Source organism: Podarcis liolepis (assembly GCF_965112155.1).
Source record: "Podarcis liolepis genome assembly, chromosome: 13".
Lineage (NCBI taxonomy): Eukaryota > Metazoa > Chordata > Lepidosauria > Squamata > Lacertidae > Podarcis > Podarcis liolepis.
In genome coordinates, this window is record NC_139573.1 from 26,652,994 (window position 1) to 26,670,981 (window position 17,988).

The 17,988-nt window shown below is 39.7% G+C and overlaps 1 protein-coding gene across 1 annotated transcript; it reads right to left on the reverse strand.

Moving 5' to 3' along the window:
* Positions 1-2,470: 2,470 nt before the first annotated feature.
* On the reverse strand, positions 2,471-14,286 carry LOC310691671 (vomeronasal type-2 receptor 26-like; the record flags this gene model as incomplete). Its single annotated transcript, XM_083471537.1, has 7 exons — positions 2,471-3,751; positions 4,898-5,024; positions 6,217-7,074; positions 9,210-9,498; positions 10,490-10,636; positions 12,812-12,872; positions 14,166-14,286. 7 exons carry the CDS (start codon positions 14,284-14,286, stop codon positions 2,850-2,852), a joined length of 2,505 nt encoding a protein of 834 aa, XP_083327663.1. The 3' UTR covers positions 2,471-2,849.
* Between the last annotated feature and the right edge of the window lie 3,702 nt (positions 14,287-17,988).

A 17,988-nucleotide genomic window follows, 5' to 3' on the forward strand; every position in this document is an offset into this window, starting at 1 on the left:
TGCCAATGCATAGATCACAGTATCTAGGCTACTGGAATAGTTATATCCAGTTTGCCTGATGAAGAAGGTTTAAGGTGCTCCTTGCTGCTTACATCACTTGGGCTTTCCATTACAGAGATGAATCCACAACACCCACAGACTTTGTACTTGTTCCTTGAGTAGGAGTACAACCCCCTCAGAACAGGTAAATCTCCCAATCTCTAAACTTGGGAACTGATAAACCACTGTGCCTCTGCCCTATCAGGATTTAACTTCTGATATTTGGCCTTCAGTCAGCCCACCACTGCAGCCAGATACCTTTTTGGGGTCTGACTGGCATCTGCTGACTCTGATGTAACAGTGGAATAGCGCTGAGTTCCAGCAACACACTGATGGCGCCTCTCCACATATGCCTTCTCCCTCTCAGCCTTACTTAGCATCCCCTAATTGGTGGAAGCTTACAAAACTGGCACTGGATATTTGTAAAGCATTCGTGTAACCACCCACCCCCACCCAGAATTTTAGACTACAGTTCTGTGCTCTAGCATATAGCCAACATACGAATGACAACAGCATTTGTTGCTGTTCCCTTGCCTCACCACTGGGAGAAGGTGAAAACCCAGACCTGTTGAGTTCTCTCCTCACAGATCAACTTGTTTATCCTTCAAGGCAGGCCTAACTCTCTCTTTTTGTGCTCTTACAGTTACTTCACTGCAACCCTCTTCTCCTTTCTCATTTGCATAACTTCTTTTACCTACCCTCTCTTTTGCCCCCACCTTTCTCCCTCTTTTTGTTTGGTCAATATCCAAGTCAGATCCTCTTATGCCTTCTCCTGGCTGGTCTATTCCTCCTGTCTCTGGACAGCATTCCTCAACCTTGAGTGTCACTTTATCTCTCAGCTGCATTTTTATCTCCCAACTAAAAAAAATTTGGTTCTCATAATCGACCACTGCAACTCCAAATTGCCAGGCTTGGTGTTTGTGTGTTGCTCCTCTTTAGAAACTCCTTGAATCCACAATGGCTATTGTCCCCCTTCACATATCAGGGAGGAGAGGGAAGAAACCAACAAGAACCATTCCAGTTGATATAGAGTCCTGCTCTGGTACATTATTTTTACATACCTTGCAGTCTTTGGGATCTTTCCTCTCTGAATTACTTCAAACAACTCTCCTCAGAACTCTACTCAAAGAAAGCCCCTCCACCTCATATGGCAGTCCCTAAAAGACAAATGGGACTGTGCTCTAGAAACCCCCAAAGTGAATTTTGAGTAGTGCTTATATTATAGGAACGGTCATTGAATTATTATTTGAATTGAAGTAAGTGAGGGTTATTTTACTGATAGATAAAATCTCCATTTCATGATTTTTATTATTTTAAAATTCACTTTTGGTTGTGCATTTCCCAGAGCTCTTCCCAGAGCTTTTAAATTAGTTTTGTACTTTTAAATCATCCACGAAAAAGCAGCACCTTATAATTTCAAGGGGGGGGGGGGGAGACAATACGTGAATATAAACCACTCTCTTGAAATTCCACAGGCACTCACACCCTTAAATGGCAAATGTAGAAGAAAATACTATGGGTACTACAGAGGCCCCGCAAGGTACTACAGAGGACCCGCAAGTGGGTTAATCACTTTTGTCCTACAGGACTCTAAAGGGGACTTCAATACTCAAATTATATAAGGGGTCAGTGAATTATAATGTGAATGGAGGTGATTCGGGGTGATTTTGCTGGAAGTTGAAAGCTTCATTTAACTTTTTTAGTTTTATTTATTTAAAAACCAATATGGGATGGGGGCTTCCCGGAGCTCTTTAACACCTTTTTATTGTTATGCTTTTTGGAGGATGGCCCTTTCCAGTAGATATGAAGTTGCTAACGCTATGCTAAGAATATGTGTAAGAAGGAAAACACAGGAATCTCTGAAAACACAGGAATCTCTGAAAGGAAAACACAGGAATCTCTGAAAGTTGCTATATTTTGCTTCTCCCAGTTCCTCCAGTATAAAATGTTGGTATAACTATTTTGATTAATATGCTCTTTTAAAAAATATGTTTACTGTACAGTTTAATGATTGGTGTTCAGATGACATTGATTTACTGTGCATTGTAATTACATGCGGCTATATCGTATCATGGGGACGCGGGTGGCGCTGTGGGTAAAACCTCAGTGCCTAGGTCTTGGTCGGTGGTTCGAATCCCCGCGGTGGGGTGCGCTCCTGCTGCTCGGAACCAGCGCCTGCCAACCTAGCAGTTTGAAAGCACCCCTGGGTGCAAGTAGATAAATAGGGACCGCTTATCAGCGGGAAGGTAAACGCCGTTTCCGTGTGCGGCTCTGGCTTGCCAGAGTAGCTTTGTCACACTGGCTATGTGACCCGGAAGTGTCTGCGGACAGCGCTGGCTCCCGGCCTCTAGAGTGAGATGAGCGCACAACCCTATAGTCTGTCAAGACTGGCCCGTACGGGCAGGGGTACCTTTACCTTTACCTTTATATCGTATCATTGGTTTTGTACTTAAGTCATTTGGGCGAATAATGCCAGCACTGATCATGTGTATGTGGATACACATACAAACACATTTTTATAGATATTTGTTCTAAACCATTTAAATGCTTGGGACCCGCACAAGGAGGAATAATCAGAGTTGATAACTGTGCCCTCATTCAAGTTAGGATTCCACTGACCAGTTAAACAGGAATTGTTTTAACCGACCAAAGTGAGAACCAAGTTGAAATGGAATGCATATAAGAGTTTAAGGACAGTTGTTTCCTCAAGCAAGTAGACATCACCAATTTCTTATAAAATCCCTCCCACCAGCATTTCAAATGAACTACATACACAAGCAGAAAAAAACAAAATATGCACTCATGTTCTTTTACTTTTTTCTGCTGATTAGTTGTTCCCTGGTGTTCAACTCAGGTCTGAATATAATAATGTAGCATTTTGGGGAAAAGATGCAACCCAGTAATCCAGCACCAGAAGACAAGATGGAAAAGATCTCCACAGCTACCATGTATTTTCCTTTGGTGCTCAGATAGGTGGGAACAAAAGACAACCAAACACTACAAAACACCAGCAGGCTGAAAGTGATAAATTTGGCCTCATTGAAACTGTCAGGTAGCTTCCTGGCAAGGAAAGCCAAGATGAAGCTGACAATGGCCAGCAAACCCATATAGACTAAGACACCATAAAACATGGTCACTGAACCCTCATTACATTCAAGTATGATTTCCCCATGCAGGGAGTGCATATCGGTATCTGGGAATGGAGGGGATGTACTTAACCAAAGAGTACCTATGCAAGCCTGAATACAGGAGCAGAAAAGGACAATAGAATTTGCCAGCTTTTTCCCTATCCATTTCCTCATCCTGGATCCTGGTTTGATTGCCATGAATGCCAGAAGCACAGTAATGGTTTTTGCCAAAACACTGGAAAGGGCCACAGAAAAGATGATGCTAAAAGTGATTTGTCGGAGAAGGCAGGTCACCTTTCCAGGCTGTCCAATGAAGAGAAAGGAGCAGAGGAAACAAAGCAGGAGGGAGATGAGAAGGATGTAGGTGAGAGTCCGATTGTTGGCTTTGACTATGGGAGTGTTATTGTGCTTCATAAAAGTCCCAAGTACGAATGTTATGATCAAAGAAAAAGAAATAGTCAAGATAACTAAGATGAGCCCTAAATCTTCTTCATAAGAGAGGTAACTTAGGACCTTGGGAATGCATTGGGTTTGGCCATGGTTGGGATACTCATCTTCTGGACATTTCACGCAGGCATCCATATCTGAAATAAAGGAAGAACTGTTTAAATATTTCAGACATTGATCAATATATAGCAAAAGCATTGGTTCATAACTTTTTCGGTGATACAGACCTCTTTAAGAATCTAATGATGGACACCTTCATCAGGATTAAAAATGCACATGAAAACATAAACAGAAAAGTTTGGATTCAATTTATTTAATTTCTTTGGAATTTTTATTTTTTCTCACATAGACAGAATCTAAAAACAATCTTCACAATGTTTCATGTTGTCTCATGAAACAGTAAAACATTAGGTTGTTGCACTAAGGAACAAATTTTCCACAATGAGTTCTCACATCTGATATTGGATATGCAGAAAGCAGAAATGTCCTTTATTATGTATTTATTTAAATAATTTATAGCTTTCTCTTCATCAAAGTAAGATTATAAAAATCAATTAAATGAAAAAATATTAAAAGAAGAGTATATACTTGAAATGCCAGGTGGTCCATTAGGAAACGTTTATCTTGTATACCCTATTGTGACTGGGACGTGGGTGGCGCTGTGGGTTAAACCACAGAGCCTAGGGCTTGCTGATCAGAAGGTTGGTGATTCGAATCTCCATGATGGGGTGAGCTCCTGTTGCTCAGTTCCTGCTCCGGCCAACCTAGCAGTTCGAAAGCACGTCAAAGTGCAAGTAGATAAATAGGTACCGCACCAGCGGGAAGATAAACAGCATTTTCCATGTGCTGCTCTGGTTCTCCAGAAGTGGCTTAGTCATGCTGGCCACATGACCCAGAAGCTGTACTCCATTCCCTCGGCCAGTAAAGCGAGATGAGCGCCACAACCCCTGAGTTGTCTGCTGCTGGACCTAATGGTCAGGGGTCCCTTTACCTTTACCTATTGTGACTGGAAAAATCTTGGAAAGTCTGTTGGTGACTGTGGAACTACCTGGCAAGGGATCTTCACTCCATCCCTGTGAAGTTTCTTAGACTGAGAGATAGGGATGGACACAAATTCACTCAATCCCATACTCTTTGAAACTCTTAAATATTATTAGAAAGGTATTTTATGATTTGTTTAAAATTATGTGTTGCAAAATATTTCCATATACATTCAAGGGGTTACATGTTATTTTGAGTTATGGAAATGCAAATATGATAATTGTGCCCGCTATTCCTCCCACCTTTATACTTAGAGACCCTCCCTTCTGGACAAGGAGCACAATCATAGCAGCAAAATTTCTCTCCTTCCTTCTTTTTCCTGCTATATCCAGGATAGCAGTAGTCATTGCACACAGAAAGGGGAAGCACCTGTACAGAAACACTAAAGAGAGATTAGTAATGAGAGCATAAGAGATCACACAAAAAAGCAGGTTGGGAGAAGAAAGGAAAACTCCCAAATGAGAGAAGGGCTGGTTCACCTTTCTCTGTGTTGCCTAGTTAAGATTTACTTGTGGAGGGACTTTGTATGTTTCATTTTCTTTTCCAGGTTCTTGTTTTTGTTTTCATTGGCTAGAATGTGTCCTTGAACTTTGAGATTGCTTACTCACTGCCTCTATGGAGAGATGTATGTTTAGTAGTGTATGTAGAAACGTATACTTTTTAGATAGGTGGATATAGCTCCCTTAAATATGGAAAAAACTGTTAAAATGAAAAGGGTCCATTAAAGATAATACTGAGCCCACCATCCTGAAATCAATTCATGAAATAAGTTATTTATTTATTGGGGGAGAGGAAAAATCAAACATAAAATTGGAATTAATCAGAATTAGAACTGGAATATAATAACGTTTTCAAAAAGGTTCATGAAATAATAATACTTCCTATTGAGATTAACAAAAATCAAAGTTGAAATATAGTTAGATGTCCTCAAAACCTCTGAAAATTTTGAGTCAAAACATCAAATGCCACAGAACTGTATCTCACCTGATTAAAAACTTTATGCCACACAATTTGATCATTATTTATGCTTAACTCTTTTCCTAAAGGTGCATGAGGGTCCAATTTTCCAACTTTGATCCTAAACAACGAACCATTCGGAGAAATAATCCAGTTTGTTACATCAAAACCTGTAACTAATTCTCCATTATCATCAAAACACACTGAATCCCCAGCACTATTGTTGAACAACATGGTCCTTAGAAAATGATGGACCTAAATAGAAAGTATCAACAAAGCAACAACTGTTTCAAAACATTTCAACAATGTATGTGGTGACTTCATCCATTGGGCAGTCATGTCTTATTATTGAATTGGAAACCTTATATGATTATTTGATATTTCTAATGATCATTAATTTCCATAAGCTCCAAGTTAATGAATAGAAATAACAATATTTTATCATGGGGCAACCAATACTTATCCAAATAGATATCCAAAAAGGGGTGGGGGCATGAAAGGAAATGAGAAGCACCACAGAACAGGAATTGCATCATACAGACTAGTAATTCTCTTGGTTTCTGGAAGAAAACATAGTCTTTTCAAAATGTTCAGTTGTAATTACCTGCCATGGTTGCACATTCTGAAAAAACAGTTTCTGTTGTTCTCCCAACTGTCTGCCTTTGGAACTGGATTTGTAAATGGCTTGCAGAGCATGAGCCACTGCATAGACAGCATTGTAGACATTGTAGCTGTGGCCAGTCATTTCCATTTCAAACAAGGTACCAGGAAGACTCTCCAGCTTCTCTCCTCCAGAGCAGTATTTCATTTCCTGATGCTGCCCATTTGACATTTGTAATGAACAGTTGAATGCCTGTTCCCAAAAGTCCTGGATAAAACCATCTCCTTGGGCCCATGAAGGTCTTAGCATCTGAAGGAAATTTTCGAATCCCAATGGTTTATTTGAGTGAACCGTGAAGGATATGGAACCATGGAAGGTTTGTAAATCCCAAATCTTTTGAATAGAGAGTGATGCAAAATCCCAGTGGGATGTAATAATCCACACTTTACCCAGAGGGGGCAAGTCTGCCATGGGTGCTAGAAACAACATCATTCTTAGAACTTGAAAGGATGGAGGTTCTCCATATACAAAGAATACATTGGCCTTTCTTTCAAAGACAATGATATAAGCATCCATGTGCTTAAAAAACCAGTCTAGCATCTCATCCATATAACTCCATTTTGGTATGTTTACTATGAAGTCATAACAGATGCCATTCTGGGTAAGCGTTGGCACTATTGTTTGTAAAAACCTATTCCCTTTGTCATCATCCACGGCAAAAAGCCCAACCCAGGTCCATCTGAAATGCTGAAGTAACTGGACAAGTCCTTTGTGCTGCTGGGCTTCATTGGGCACCATCTGGTACAAGAATGGGAATAGCATTTCTGCACTTTGTAGGGATAAAAATGATCCGTAAGTGAGCTGTAATGAAACCCATGAATATTTCTCAAACAGATTACAAGAGAATAATAAATCTAGTTCAACATCCTTTTGAAAACCAGAATCACAGTTTCTGCAATCAATGGCTGTTTCATTGGCCCTATTATTGAAGTATTTTTTCTCCCAGTGTTGGACCTTAAGCAAGTACTTCTTTTGCAGCAGTACAGACTGAATCTTTGACCTCTTCTATGTGGCAATAGTTTCAGTCTTTGAAGAGTGTTGCAATATTCTGCCTCAAACTCATTTTCAAGAGCCTGAACATACCAATTTCTTTCAACCTTTCCTTATATTATGTGTTTTCCATACTCCTGACCATATTCATTGTCCTCCTCTGAACCTATTCTGAAATGAGTGCATTCTTATTTAAGTGTGGCAACAGTGGTCAACATGTAGTCTTACTAGCTAAAGCTACATAGATGGGCCTTTATTACTTTAAATTCAGGCTAATCTTGTATTTATCTATTTACAGCCACATCACAAAATCTCACATAAATCTGCTTTCTGATCAGCTGAAATCTTGGGAGAATGATTTCACATGTCATACTGGTAAGGATGGGGGGGTAATTAATTTCACATTTACAGCTAAATCCATTTTAAAAGTATATGAGAATCGAAACAAAGCCATTCTCAAACCAAACAATGTTTATAAACAAGCATATATAATAGGAAAGTAAGAACAAAAATAGGATATCAATGCAAACAGTATAAAAACTGCATTATATTAGGAGAAATTGCTTGCAAAAATGCACATTAGTCGCAGCTGCATACAAAAGTGTGTTTATTAGGAGAAATTAACACATTAAAAACATTAAAATGAGAGGATTTTGTCTAAAGAAATGCAATTTGCTGCAGAAATGTGCAGAACTGAATTTAGGATTGGGAAAATGGGAATCTGAGCAAATCAAAATGGCCAGCCTAGCGCCAAGCCATGTTTCCTGCATCCTATGGGTGTGCAAATGGGTGTTGTTGCTTGCCTAAACATTTGATTTGTCTCCTTTGATTTCATTTCCCTCCCAAGTTTTTCATAGCAATAACATCATTGTGATTTTATTTCTGTGTTCTTCAGTTCTTCTTCTCAGTGATACTAGTTCCCTCAGCTTCAGGGGTGTATAAACACCAATTTAGGTAACTTTCCCCCCCTGCTGCAACCACTTCACTCAAATGCTTTCAAAACATCCTATTACTAGTATGTATAGTAGGCTTAGGAATAAGATAGACACCAATTCTGGAGGCAGAATGAACTTTAAGCTAAATATTCTCTTGTGGTTCTTTTTGACGGTTTCTAAAGACTCGGGAGACACCATTCCTGACACTAGCCTCTAAGTGGCTTTTACCTCAGGACAAATTCCCTGATTTCAATTCTAGGCAAATATATCCACAGCCCAGTCCAGCTACTGGGGACAATCTGCCCTAAGAGCTCCTCTGGTTGTATTTCTGCTTGCTTGGACAGTTTAAACAATTTCAGATACTCAAATACAAGCAAGTATTTACCCTGGGCAGTTTCTCAGATCAACTCAGCTGCTGGCTTCCTACTCCTGATCTGCACCAACGGATTTTAATAACACACTGGGTATTAACATGCAGGCCTCGGCTTTCCCCTCAATTACTCTCTACCCTTATTTATCACACTTCAGCTCCCTCAATTGTCAAAACTAGAAGTGCAGACTAAATTTTCTTGATCCATGACCCATATAATATAATCTTAAAAGTAATTCCCTCTAGCTACACAGGAAACAATGTCTCTATGCAGGCAACATCCCACACTGACTCTGTTCAAGTGAGTTTGTGCTGTGATAATGCTGCTTGCCTTCTAGTGGTGAAAATACTGGTGTGTTCTGGGGGTGTAAAAACTGCTTGGTTTTGTGTGCCTGGAATATAATGGAATGTCCATAGGTAAAAGTCACATCTCCTGTTCAATGCCCACTTTCGTCTCTGTACTTACACCCCTGTCATTCACCCCTGCAAATTTCTCTTTAAGTGAAAAAATGTACCTGCCCATCAGCTGGCCATGATCCAAAAGATCATCAACACTTTTTTCTCAAATCATGGTGGTGTTTACAGCCATATTGCAAAGCTCACAAGTATCTCATTTTCATAAAACTATGCACACAGGTTACCTGTGGTGTCTTGTGGATTGCTGAAATGATGGCCACATTGGCAGAGATTTCAGAGACACATCCTCCAACAACAGCGACCAGTTTGTTCTGATTTTGACATTTGAAGTTAGGAGAAAATCTTTGTTGTTTAGAAAGCAGGCTCAGGGTGGCCTTATAGGTCATGCTAGCAGTGTAGCTATTAAGAATGTGGAATCCCAGGGAAATGTTTGGTAAGATATTGAGGTTCTCATTTATCTCTTTTACAGCAAAGGCTAAGGCCAGGATGTGCTGGTAGTCCTTAGGCACCGAACTGCAATGTAAGTTACAGCTTTTTAATAAAACAACAGTGACAGAAGCAATGAAAAACACATTTGTATTCTTCATTCCTCATCCACACCCATTCAAGACTGCCGTGAAGCTAAAAGGAAACAAACTCAAAATGAAATGAAAATAAAGTATCTCAGTTGAGCAACTAAATGCTCAAATTGTTTTGGGATCATACTTTTTGTTAACAAACTGCTGCCTGCTGTTGCTGTAGTATTTCCCATTGTCTACCAGCAACAATGGCAACCAGGTAAACAAGCTGTAAGTAACCCAATGTATATAGACCATATATTCTCTATTTGTAGATTATATTATATTTTAAATGAATAATTATTTAATATGTTCTGGAGCCTTTTTTAATTTACAACAGCATAAACGAAGAACAGAGCAATACAAACAATGAAGCTCCAACACCAAACTTGAGAACACTCATCACAGATATCAAATTCCATCTTAGTGATGAAAATCATTATCTCCCTTAATGTATTTTCACCATATGCATATAGGATTTCACATTAGTTTAAATTATGCATTTTGTGGATTCATAGCTATATATATTGCTTAGGTCGTCAACAATTTTATATGTATAAATGTGGAAGAGCATGTAAGAGACAGCATGTTTAAATCAAAAGTTTTTTTACCGATCTTAAACGTGAAATACACTATAATACAATGTCATATTCCTCCTTGAGCATATTCCTCCATTGTGCAGAAGAAAAGATAAACCAAACAGGTCCATTCATTTCATTGGCAGTTGTAAGGGAAAGTTTATTATTATCTTGTGCCCAGCAATATCACATAGAAGGCAAAATATTTATTAACAACTCCAAGCATTGCCAACATGCTGCTTTTCACAACCATAATAAATAAATGCAGTATTCCTTAAATATGTGTTCCTGGTAAATATGGTCTTTACATATTACAAAAAAAAAAAATGTGTGTGAGAGAGAAGGGAGAGCAAGGTGATGGTGTCTTACATAGGTTCATCAGTCACAATCTGTGAAGGTGGTTCAATTAGAGAAGGTACATTATAGAGAAAGAGGACTTGAGAAACCATCCCACCAATAACAAGATCCCCTGGCTGGTAAAATTCATGAAGAATAGGGAGCGGATCATCACGTATGCTGCAATTAATGAAATGTGACTTGCATACAGTATGGCACAACAGTGTAAGCAGCAAAACTATCACCATGATGATCCTGTTGACAAAAAATCCCTTCCAAATTTCAATTCCCATGGTACCCTCTACAGCATTGCATGTGGTTTTTAAAGGTTCAGTAGGTACGGCCTCAATCAAATAGTAGATAATACTATGGCTGCACTGATTTTCAACTTCGCCTGCTATAGAATGAGTATGCCAGTTTGTTCTAGTTCTATCCTTTGTTTTCTAGTTCAGGGGTTCTCAAATTATTGTTTGTGGACCACCAGTGGTCTACATGCTCCGTTGAGGCTGTCCAACAGCATGTTTGTGAAGAACATTTACAATTTGAATTTTATATAATAAAATACAAGATTCAAAATGAAAAAGCAATAAATTCCTCTTAAAATTATGCAACCTCAGCATCTAAAAATTGCTGCAAAAGGAAGACCATTAAGTGGTCTGCAAAGAACCTCAACAAGTTTTATGTGGTCTGTGGCGGGAGAACTGTTCTAGTTAATATTGTTCATCTGTTTCTCTCTTTGAACTGGATCAATAATAAGTTAGTGGAATGTGACTCCTGCTGATATCAATGGGACTCATAAAGTCTACATCCAAGTCTAAAGCTCCTCACTTTATTTGTATGTATGTTGTTGTTTTTTGAAGAATAATTAGCTTCTGAAAAATATCCTAATATAAAAGAGAGATAATCTAACGGAAGAATGACAGAGCCCTGCTTCTACCTAGATCTAATTCTGAAGAATACAAGTGTTTTATGGCTTTACTTCAGACACTTGCTAACATGTGATAAATGTCAATTACATAAACTAGCAATTTTGACAGATATGATTATCATTCCCCAGTGTGTTGCTGACTTCTGAAGTTCTATCCTGCATAACAAAACTGCTAGAAGATCTTTCCCAAATATTGTTTTCCCCATTTATTTTTACTGATAGTTAATTTAATTAGTAAGAATCTTTATCAATGCAGTACTTAAAATGTTCATGATGTTTACATAAGAATGGGTTGGGAGTGTTTCCTGGCCGAAGAAGCTGATACTCTAAATGTTGTGTACTGTATGTATCTGGGAATAGGCTGGATATGAAGTTGTTAATACGATGCTAAGAAACTGCAGAAGCAAGAAAACACATGACTCAGGAATCTTTGAAAGTTACTATGTTTGGCTTGGCCCAGGTCCTTCAGTATAAATTGCTATTTTAACTATATTGATTGCTATGGTATATTTCAATCATTGGTGTGTAGATGAAATTAATTTACTGGTAACTTGTATTTTCGTTTCATGTGGCTATATCTTATAATTGCTTTTGTACTTGTAAACCATTTAGAAGTTTTTTGAGTCACTGATCATATGGATGGCGATATATATGCAACCAAACACACACATATGGAGAAATTATTTCCAAGCCAATTATTTTTTGAGGACCCTCAAAACAAGGAATCATATGACTTATAATTGCGTCTTCATTCGAGTTAGCATTACCCTGAACAGTTAAGTAGGAAAGGCTCCATTCAAATGCAGGAGATGTTAGCAATCTAAAGTGAGAACCAAATTAAAATGAAATGTTTCTGGCCAAACTCTGCATACAAGAATTGAAGGACAGACATTTGCTTAAGCAAGTACCCATGGCTGAATTCTTATGACACCCCTCCCACCAGCATTTCCAATGAACTACATACACAAACAGAAAGAAACATATGCACTCATGTTCTTTTACTTTTTTCTGCTGATTAGTTGTTCCCTGGTGTTCAGCTTAGGTCTGAATATAATAATGTAGCATTTAGGGGAAAAGATACAACCCAGTAATCCAGCACCAGAAGACAAAATGGAAAAGATCTCCACAGCTACCATGTATTTTCCTTTGGTGCTCAGATAGGTGGGAACAAAGGACAACCAAACACTACAAAACACCAGCAAGCTGAAAGTGATAAATTTGGCCTCACTGAAACTGTCAGGTAGCTTCCTGGCCAGGAAAGCCAAGATGAAGCTGACAATGGCCAACAAACCCATATAGACTAAGACACCATAAAACATAGCCACTGAACCCTCATTACACTCTAGTATGATTTCCCCATGCAGTGAGTGCATATTGGTATCTGGGAATGGAGGGGATGTACTTAACCAAAGAGTACCAAAGAGTACCAAAGAGTTTGGTCATGTTTGGGATACTCATCTTCTGGACATTTCACACAGGCTTCCATATCTGGAATAAAGGAAGAGCTTTTTAAATATTTTGGACATTGACCAATATATAGCTAAAGAATTGGTTCTTAACTTTTTCGGGGGGTGTCACAGAACTCTAATAATGTCATGATGATTTTTTATTCTGAAAAAAAAAAAATACACATAAAGACTTAAACAGAAAATTTGAGTCAAATTTCATTGATGACTTTGGAAATTTATTTTCCCCCACGTAGACATATTCTAAAGGCAATCTTCACAATGTTTCATGTTGTTTCATGAAACAGTAAAACATTACGTTGTTCTGCTATGCTGACTATTTATTCTGTTCTTTGTTTGAAGTCTTAATAATAGAAACTGCATTGCAAGATTATCCAACAGGAAAAATAATAATGGTGAGGTTCTATCGAAAATGTAAGTGATATTATCATCTGGCTGAGTAAAATAAACTCCAAGGTGTCATTCCACAAGGCTTTTCAGTGCTGTTGAGGAACAAATGTCACACAATTCGGAAAGCAGCATCGTCCTTTATTATATATTAATTTAAGTAATTTATAACCTGCTCTTTATTGAAATAAGGTTATGAAAATCAATTAAATGAAACAATATTAAAAGCACAGTATATTGTTGAAATGTAAAATGGTCCATTGGAAAAAGTTTATTTTGGATATCCTATTCACACAGGAAACATCTAGGAAAGACTTTCAGTGACAGTGGAACTACCTGGCAAGGCATCTTCACACCAACCCTGTGAGGTTTCTTAGACTGAGAGATAGTGATGGACACAAATTTACTCAGTCCCACACTCTAAACTTTTAATGATTAATAGTTAAGTTTTCTAGTCTTGGTGTAAAGTTTTGCATTGTAAAATATCTCCCTATACATTCAAGGGTTTACACTTCATGTTGTGTTATTGAAATGCAAATAAGATAATTGTGTAAGTTATTCCTCCCACCTTTATACTTAGAGATCATCCCTTCTGGACATGGAGTACAATCATAGCAGCAAAATTTCTTTCCTTCCTTCTTTTTCCTGCTGTACCCAGGATAGCAGTAGTAATTTCACTCTGTGCTCCAGCATATAGTCAACATCCAAGTAACAGCACTGTTTATTGCTCTTCCCTTGCCTCACCACTGGGAGGAGATGAAATTGCAGACCTGTGAGTTCTCTTCTTATAGATTTTCTTTTTTAGCCTTTTAGGCAGGCCTAAATCTCTCCTTAAGCGTTCTTACAGTTACCTCACTGCAACCTTCGTTTCCTCCCTCCTCAGCATAATTTCATATACTCACCCCCTCTTCTGCCCCCATCTTCATACCTCTTTTTGTTTGGTCACTATCCAAGTCAGATCCTCTCAAACCTTTTGCTGGCTTGTCTCTTACTCTCTTGCCTGCACAGCATTCCTCAATCCTGAGTGTCATTTTATCTCCCAGCTGCATTTTTATCACCCAACTAAAAAAATGTGTTTGTTCTCATAACCCACTGCTGCACTTCCAGGTTGCCAAGCTTGGTGTCTGCATGTTTCTCCTCTCTAGCATCTCCCTGCACCCACCATGACTGCTCTCCCGCTTCACAGTTGTCCATGGCTACTAACCACAATTATTATTTTCTTCATCCAATTTCAGAGGCAGTGTGCCTCTGAATACTAGTTGCTTGGAATTAAATGAAGCATGCTGTTGCAGTAACCCTGTGAACCCTAATTCAATGTGCAGCCAGGAAGGGCAGCAGGGCTCAGTGTTCAATCCTGGTGGATAAAGCTTTAGCAGCATGTTCCATGTGCTACCACATGGAAGCACCAGCAGGGCAGGGCCTGCAGAATCTGCCTTCCTCTCTTTCTCCACCCACCCCCCACTGTACCCTGACAACCCAGCCCTCCTGCCTTTTGACAGCACACACCCCTCCAAGTCAGCAGACCTGAGATAATGTTAATTAGAAGTTGCTTGTTGCATATGCAAATGGTTGATAAAAATGTGCCCCTTGCATCAAAATACAGTCTTGTGTTTTATTCAAGTGGGAGCACATTGATATGAATGATATGGGTGTTGTACCAGGATTGGGGGACTAAGGGTTCAAATCCCCACTCAGCCATGAAGCACAGTAAGTGACCTCAGATCAGTTATCAAATCAGAACCAGTGAAGGCAGTGAAGGTCCTGTGTGAGTGCCTGGAGGCGGTTGGAGGATGGTGGCTAATGGATTGAGGTTGAATCCTGAGAAGACAGAAGAACTGTTTTGGGGGGACAGGGGGCGGGCTGGTGTGGAGGACTCCCTGGTCCTGAATGGGGTAACTGTGCCCCTGAAGGACCAGGTGTGCAGCCTGGGAGCCATTTTGGACTCACAGCTGTCCATGGAGGCGCAGGTCAATTCTGTATCCAGGACAGCTGTCTACTAGCTCCACCTGGTACGCAGGCTGAGACCCTACCTGCCCACGGACTGTCCCGCCAGAGTGGTGCATGCTCTAGTCATCTCCCGCTTGGACTACTGCAATGCGCTCTACGTGGGGCTACCTTTGAAGGTGACCCAGAAACTACAACTAATCCAGAATGTGGCAGCTAGACTGGTGACTAGGGGCGGCCGCCCAGACCACATAACACCGGTCTTGAAAGACCTACATTGGCTCCCAGTACGTTTCCGAGCACAATTCAAAGTGTTGGTGTTGATCTTTAAAGCCCTCAATGGCCTCGGCCCAGTATACCTGAAGGAGCGTCTCCACCCCCATTGTTCTGCCCGGACGCTGAGGTCCAGCGCCGAGGGCTTTCTGGCGGTTCCCTAATTGCAAGAAGCAAAGCTACAGGGAACCAGGCAGAGGGCCTTTTCGGTGGTGGCGCCCGCCCTGTGGAATGCCCTCCCATCGGATGTCAAGGTGATGGACAACTACCTGACATTCAGAAGACATCTTAAGGCAGCCCTGTTCAGGAAAGTTTGTAACGTGTTACATTTTAGGGTCTCTGTGGAAGCCGCCCAGAGTGGCTGGGGAGGCCTGGCCAGATGGGCGGGGTACAAATGGTAAATGATTATTATTATTATTATTATTATTATTATTATTATTATTATTGTTATTATCTCTTAGCCTAACAGAGTTGTTGCAATGATGAAAAGGAGGGTGACATTCATGCGTGCCACCTTGAACTCCTTGGAGTATGATATGGGTTGGGTTGTACTTTGCTTGTATTAATCCTGAGTAAATTACCTCATTTATTTACGCATTTTCTCCCCTTGATAGTAATTAACAGATCTCTTGTCCCTCCACTCACTGCACCCCCAGTGTATTGATTTTATACAAAGGGACTGCATAAACAAGGTCTGCTATTGGGTACGAATGGCACCATACAATCACAACATCACCAGTTTTTCTGGAATACTGCTTTCCACCGGACACCATTGACTGAGAAGAATAGCTGGAAAGGTTAATGCTTGGTCCCTAAAAAAAGATGCAAGTATAAAGTGTACTCTTTGTATTCTTAATTTCTACTTTCCTTCCTCCAGTCTTCTAAAAGGAAACACTCCAGTGCTGAGCAATTATGTTTGGGTAAATACTATTGAAATATGAGCTACGTCCACACATTCCTGTGCTTGAGTCTAGTCAACTCCTGATTTACAACATCTATTTACAGTGGGTAAAATAGTTGTAAAGGGAGTGGGATATAGGACGGAAATTGGAGAAAGGTTAGAATAGCAGAAGATGGTCTGAAATTGCTTCTGGACTGAATATAGGGATAGGGAACCCATGGCTGTCAATATTCATTCATTCATTCATTCATTCATTCATTCATTCATTCTATTTTTATGCCACTTTTCCACACAAAAAGTCATGCTCAAAATAGCTTACAACAAAGAAACCGGGATGCATTTCAAACACTACAAAAACAATTTCATCATAACAGAGCAAAACAATAACATAGTAACAATTTAATAACAACAATTTCAACTTCATATATTCTTGGATTCCATTTCCCATTTGCCCCAGCTAGCATGGCCAATGATCAGGGATAATGGGAGCTGAAGTCCTACAACTTCTTCAGAAAACATCCTTGCTTAATTCCAGCATGACTTCTTCTTCCTTAGGTCTTTGCCAACAATGAAGGTGCTCTGTAACTCAATAATAATTCTATCTGGTCAAAGAAAGGAGTGGTCATGGAAGAAGATCTGCCAAGTCCAAATCTATCAGTCTCATAATAGCAGGGCAGTAGCAGGGTGGAAGGGGGGCATTACTACTATTTTTTGTCATTACTACCACTGGAGCATCAAAGAAGTAGGGGAATATAATTGCTTTGGACCCACTTTGAGAGCTCTGTTAGAGAGTGGCTTGCCTTGTTTTCCCAAGCTTCAGATGCTTGCCCTGTATCTTATAATGGGGAAACAAACATTTATAACTTGGGGAAGTGGATAAAAATTTGCAGACATAAATTTCTTCTAAAGAGGTGCAAGGATTTTAGAGTGAGAAAAAGGTGCACTTGATATACACACCAATGTCACATAAGAACACAAGAAGAGTCCCACTCAGTCAGGCCAAAGGGCCAACATAGTAGAGTAGCCTGCTCTCACAGGGGCAACCAGACACCTATGGGAAGCATACAAGCAGAATCTGAGAGCAATATTCTTCTCCCAACTTATGATTCCCAGCTCCTGTTATGTACAGGTAGTACAAAGCTGATTAGGACAGTGATGGATATGGGCATGAAGCATCAGAATCATATTTTTACTTGGGAAACTGGTTGGTGGGCTTGCCTTTGTGGCACCCAGTGTCTTTGTTATGTGTATGCAAGTTCTCACTCTTCATTTAAGAGCCAACAAGCCCAGCACATCATTGTAGGCTGATCTTTAGAGCAATTTGCTAATATGAGAAGATTGGGGCCTGAGGAGTCAGCAAAGATGAAGAGATCAGCTCTTCTCTACCCACCCACCCCAAATCTTATGCATACCCTTTAGCATAGTCAGGAATTTAGATTTGGCAGAGGATCCTAGCTGTGATTTACTGTGGCCTATGAAACCAATTTCTATTTTTGATTGTTCTAGACTTACTTATCCTTTCCTCCATCCACCTGATTTACTTCTTTCTTTGGCTTCATCTTTGCTCATTTACAACGGAAACAGCCTGTCATAATAATGCTTCCTTGCAATATTTCTGCCTTTATTTTCAGTG